The sequence below is a fragment of the Eulemur rufifrons genome, chromosome 17, assembly GCF_041146395.1.
Source record: "Eulemur rufifrons isolate Redbay chromosome 17, OSU_ERuf_1, whole genome shotgun sequence".
In the NCBI taxonomy this organism is placed as follows: domain Eukaryota; kingdom Metazoa; phylum Chordata; class Mammalia; order Primates; family Lemuridae; genus Eulemur; species Eulemur rufifrons.
In genome coordinates, this window is record NC_090999.1 from 61,872,616 (window position 1) to 61,878,819 (window position 6,204).

Below are 6,204 nucleotides of genomic sequence, written 5' to 3' on the forward strand. Positions count from 1 at the left end.
AGCAGCCACGGTTGAATTCTAAAGTCAGCAAGACAAAGCTGTTGAGACCCATGTGTTAGTGTACACTTTTTGGCATATTTTCAAATTATCATAAAGGCAAATATATTAAAATAGTTTGACTTTAAATAGAAGCCCTGGCCTCAAAGCCAGTCATGGACTTCTTTTTCCATCTGAATTTTAACCATATTGAATTGTTTTTAAAAAGAAAATGAAAATGCTATTGATATTTTTAATTTTTTAAAAATAATTTGTCTTTCTATGAGAAATCCACATTTCACTATGAAAAAAGAGGACATAATGCCCTTCAATTAATTGTTCTTGAAGTGCATTAGCCTTTCCACAGGGAAATGAGACACTCAGTTCTAGACTAGTGGTGTCATGGTTATTATTTGTTTGTTTGTTTTTTAATAGAACTGTCTAATGTATTGTCAGTGTCCCCAACCAGGACTAGAAGAATGGGAACAGTCATCCTGGGACAGCCTCTGTTTCCTAAAACAGAAGAGGAGAAGGTACCAAGCTAACGCGAACAGATTCAGTCTACACGGAGGATGAGGGCAGGATGAAGGGAATGCACTCTTATTTGTTAAATACATTCCTAACAAGAAGTGTCTTGAATATTGGCATTTTTATTAATATGTTGATCCAAAGCTGACAAGATTCCTGAAAATGTCCAGCTTGGAGCATATTGGGCTCAGAAACAGGGTCTTTCTTCACAGGGGCTTCTCCCAGAGTGACGAACTTGATTCCCCACCACCCCCTGTCCTTTGGCTTCCTGGTTTTACCTCAGGCCAATGACACAAATGTCATGGTGAACATTTCTCTGTCAGAAACCTAGAAATGATTTATTTTTCAGTTAGAAGAAAATAAATTAAAAGTCCTGGGACACAAATGAAAACATTCAGAATCAAGGCCCAAAATACTCAAACTCTTCAAAGAACTCATCGCTAAATTTCTCTTTGAGAGACATCATAGCAAACACGATGACTTATTTACCTTCAAGAACTTCAGAAGCCCAGTGTGCTAAACAAAGTTAGGTAGGAATCAAAGTGGAAAAGTGGAATTTTGAAGGATTTTGAATTTTTTTTCTAAGAAAAAGAAGGAGTATGACCCTTATGTCATTGTCACATTGTAAAAGGCCATATAAACTAAGAATGGACCAGAGGATCAGAATATCCCTACACTGGTGTCCCCGTCCTGCAGCCTACTAGCTGGGTGACTTCACCATGGGACTCAGCCTTTCCATTTCCTCACTTAGCAAATAAGGCTTATTATAATCAGCTTGTAAGTGTTCATGAGGCTTGGAGATGGTTTATGTAAAGCATCTATGATAGTATATAGCAGAGTTTAGGTTCAGTACATGGTATGAATTATTTGTTGGGTTCAATGCATGGCTATGCTTAAAAACAATTTTGAATGTTCATCATATGTTCTGTAACACCTGGTGTTCGCTGTGCCGTGGCTACTGAGGGAGGTAGGATGGTGCTGGGGCCAGTGGGAGTTGGGGAGAGCTTGAAACTTATTCTGTAGACAAAGCTGAACACTTGAAACCTTGAGGATAAGGAAGTAACATGATTAGAGCTGCCAGCAAAGAAGTAATATGATGTAGAAGAAAACACCGTACATTTGGGATCAGGGCCAAGTGGATATCTTCCCTCTTTGAACTTCCCTGCCATGTGATGTGGGCAGCTGGGTGAACACCGCTGATTCTCTTGCAGTCCCTGCACCTGTGAAACAGAACTAGTAAGCACCCTTTTCCTAACCAAGGCATGTTAAAATGTGGAGAAAAGGGGAGGCCCATGATAAATGTATTAATAAATTATTACTTTTAGTTCCTTTGAGATTGTGTATTCTGTCTAAAAGGAAAGAGTAACCGTTATCACAGTTGATGGATTTTTCTTGAATTTTGAGCTTAAAATTCAAGCATGAAAATACCTTTCAGAAAGTCAGGATACTCCCTGCAAAGTACCCTTTCAGACCATATAAAGAATTGCAAAGAGATGGGAGCCCTGGTCTGTGCTCCCAGTTCCACCATGTTATACTTGCGTGCAACGTGATGCTTACGTGTAGTATCTGCTCTTTCTGAGTCTCAGCATTTGGGTATTTGTGCGTTTCTTTGAACAGGGAAGAAATTGGGAAGGAGGATGAGGCAGGTCAGGCAGATGCAGTGACGCTAGAGGGGGCTGGGTCTAGAACTTACTTGCATCTCTCAGAGCCCTAGGCTGCTACGCAAGCTCAGCATGCTCTCAGTACAGAACTTGTCTTTCTAGTGCACTTTTCCTCTGTGGTCACCAAATGTTTTATTGTGGCATCCCTAGGGAGATTGTAGAGCTGGCAGAGGCTGAACTCATGGGGAGTTGGTACTAGTTAAATCAGTCAACCCCACTCTGCCCCAGGGCTGGTGGTGGGGTCCTCTCTGTTTCTCCCTAGTTGCTCCATATCAGACAACTCTGTTACTTAGCCCTTAGCCCCTGCCCTGCCTGGATCCTGCTACTAGAGGGCTCAAGGCCTCACTCGCCTTCTCCTTAGGGAGCGGCCACTATCTTACCTATTCACTGAGGTTCTTTCAAGTTGTATTGTTCCCCTGTTCTCCTGGCAGAGAAGCATGGGCCCTTTGTCCTTTTAAGGCCTAGAGGTAGATGCAAACATTAACTTCAGGGGCCAGGCAAATATCACAGAGATTCAAGAGGGCTGGGTGAAAACTGGAGGGGAGCACCTGGTCCCAGTTTTTGCTCTTTTTTTGTTTTTGCAATGCAGAAATGAAGGCCCAGTGTCGCCTGGTTTTGTTTTTTTGTTTGTTTGTTTTTCAAGAGAAACCAGAAATCTGATTTTTTTTTAAATGTTAAATGCATTTAATTTTTAAATTTTAGCAACTTACTAAGTTTTTAGAAAAACATTGTCATTGGAAATATCCTAGTTCTTAACCTGAGGACAGAGTTCACAGGTGTTTGTTAAACCTTTGCTTCACAACTTCACAAATACATTTTATATAGGAGTATGATTAAATTTATCATCCAAACCAGGGCAATTTGAGAGAGTAAAAGGGATGCAATTAATAATTTTGTCAGATATAAGGACTTTTCTTTTCAAATACTACATCCTCCAGCTCCCTGTTTTGAAGGAACGGTAGAAGAAGTGTTTGTAAAAGGGTGTGGAGATGGGCCTTGATGGATTGACAGGAAGACACTAAGGCTGGAATTAACATGGTACATCCAGGACCAGTCAGGAGACCTGATCAGTGTCAGAGAAATCTCTCCAATGGGCACAGATTGGATACATCTATTCGGTAGGGTAGAGCCAGGTCATGGGGTGTTTTGATCCAACTGGCAATAGAAACTGATGTTTGCTCTTGAGAAGGAAAGGGTAGTGGCATGCACAATGGACCAGAGGAACAAAATGCGTGACAGGATGGAACAGGCATTTTCACACACTAGGATGCAGAGCATAGTTTGTTAATACATTCAGCAAACATTTAATGAACACCCACAGTGTACTGGGCGCTGTCCTTTGAGCTGGGAAATAGGAAGACAGGAAAGACAATCCACTGGGGCTGTCAGGATTATTAAAGAGAATGAACACGTTTCCATGGGTAGCAGAGGCTATACCTGAGGAGATATTTGTAGGAAGAGTGGAGACAGCCAGATGAAAGGGGTGCGAAATGAGAGGGGTATCCCAAGCAGAGGCGCCAGGGATGGTGTTATGTGGTGTGAAAAGGGAGTGACCAGTGGCCCTGTGTCCTGAGCTTGGAAATAAATACTAGCGAGATTTTAGGCTTGAGCTCAGTCAAGGGTGGGACAGATCCTGTAAGCCTTGAGGCAGGGCTGAAGACAAGGCCCCCAGGGGCGAGACAGCAGAAGCAGATGCAAAAAAAAGCTGAAGAGCTCTGGAAAGAGCCAGCAGATCAGAGATTGAGATGGGCAAGTTTTGTGTCACAGAAGCAAAGGGAAAAAATGGAGTTCCGACAGCAGCCTTTAACAGAGAGGGTGTTGAAGAGGAGAGGCCCAAAAGAGGGAGGGCTTGGCTAGAAGAAGGTTGTTAGTAGGCTCCAGCTTGCATCTCCAAATAGGCTAAAATGAAACTAATTCACCATCTTCCCATAGCTGCCAACTCTGAAGAATCACCCTTCCTCAGTCTCACACAGAAAGGGAAGTCTCAGCTGCCCAGGCAACGGTTTTTCATTTTCCTCCTGTTTGTAGAGTCTAGTGGCCAGCAGAGGGGGAGGAGCGGGGAGCTGTAACCTCTGGTGATTCATCCTGCGGGCCCTGTGACCATATCCATGTTCTCTCTCTCTCTCTCTCTCTCTCTCTCTCACACACACACACACACACAGTGGGAGCGAGCATAAGAGTTTATGTGTTCCTCTGCACATTACTGCAGAAGAAAACAAGGTGTTACTCTAGCATAGTTTTAAGTTTTCTGAATTCTGAGTTGTGAAAAAAGTAGCAAACAGTGAAGTTTCCTCAAAACAGAGATTCTGGGCGCTGTCTGCAGTTAACAGCAGCGAGCATCATGGGATCCCTGTGTGGATCCGGTTTGACTCTGTGTTACGCAATTATTTTTATCTTGAGATCAGATCTGAATCATTCAGAGCCAGTGTCATCTCATACGACTCCAGGTGTTCTCAGATCACTGCCTAACACTGAGTCTCAGTGACGGACCTACTAGACTCAGTACACGTGGGGTGGGAGGTTATATGTTTTGTAACAGCAAATCCTACCCCCTTGCTGAAAAAGTCTAATAACCTGCCTGATTTTCTATTTTGATGAGCCTTCAATTGACAAATGCTGTTTTTGGCAGTAGTTTACACTTGTCCTACGTGTGGAAACTAACAAACAAAGAGTGAGAACCCAAAATGTATGTCTTTAGAGATTAATTTCTACTTTAAAAAAACTACCAAAGGAAATGTAAAATATCATTCCATAATTGTTAGGTATTAATAATTTCTATTCTAAAGGTATAGCTCATATTTCACTAATATAATAGAAATAAACATGTTTGGAATACTGTAACTTGATCCTTAAGAATTCACTGCACTAATAGTCTGGGGTCTTGTGTTTATTCTATGTCTGCTGCAGGTGCTGGTCTCAGTGTCAGTGACAATGAATCTGGCCAAGGCAGCCAGGAGGGAGGCACCTTGACCGACTCCCAGATCGTAGAGCTCCGGAGGATACCCATCGCCGACACCCACCTCTAGTGCCCCACTGACCCTTACACTGAGCATACCTCCCATTTGTATTGGCTTTTGTATTGGCTAAAACCCTACAAGTACATGCAGCTGTGTAGTAGGAATCTGTGAATTGAACTGGATGATTAACACAGAAGTGATTGTTGTATTTGGAATATAAATTACTTATCTTGTGCAACCTGAAAATTCACTGCTATAATGAAAGACTGGATCAGTTTGTATCAGTTAATAGGATGTACATATCCAAAAATTATTAGTTGTTTTTTAATCATTCTACATGGCTAACATTGTTTAACGAAAGTAATAATCAATAAAAGCAATAGAATCCATTTAGTATCATCCAGGCTCATTATTTATAAAGAAACATTGGGCATGAGCAAAAAATATCTATATCTAAATGTTGTCAAGCACCTTGAGTCATGTAGCATTGATATAGGTGATCCACAGTCGAGACTTCACTGCAACTAGAAGACTTTAATTCCTGAAAACCATAAAATTGATTGTGTGCTGATGATCCTGCACCTAAGTGTTGACAGCGATACTGAGGTTGGCATAGTCTTTCATCAACAGTGCATATTTCTACTCATTATAAAATTAGGATCTGAACACTTTTCAGAATAAATATTCTGTCCCCAGTTAAAAATAACTCCATCAAGCATTTTCACGCAGCTAAGAGGATCATTCGAACAATACAGAATTTGTTTTGGAGAAAAATTTCTTGGTTTGGACTTTTCATTCTTTCTTTGTTTTGGAATGAGAAATCAACAAGTCTATCCCAGAACAAACACTGTTGTGTTCTGATGATTTCATTGACTGTGGTTCCAGAAGAATCATTAGGAAGAGAATAAGCTTGTCCTGAGGAAGGCATTTTGACCTTTTATTTTAGAATTCTTAAGTATTTCTGAGAAAATCAGTGTCATCTCAAGAAAAATTAAAATTAAAAATCAAGAGAAAATTTTGTTCTGTTAATAATTTCCTCTGGAGCCATAATTAAAACATCCAAGTGCTTCTAAGGTCTTTAC

At 41.0% G+C, this 6,204-nt stretch overlaps 1 protein-coding gene across 1 annotated transcript in view; it reads left to right on the plus strand.

The window, feature by feature from the left end:
- ADGRV1 (adhesion G protein-coupled receptor V1) overlaps window positions 1-5,727 on the plus strand; it is a 501,294-nt gene extending 495,567 nt beyond the window's left edge. Inside the window, exon 90 of the mRNA XM_069492870.1 lies at window positions 5,073-5,727. Within this exon, the coding sequence (XP_069348971.1) occupies window positions 5,073-5,191 (119 nt within the window). The 3' untranslated portion in view covers window positions 5,192-5,727. The remainder of the gene's footprint in view (window positions 1-5,072) is intronic.
- Window positions 5,728-6,204: the final 477 nt, after the last annotated feature.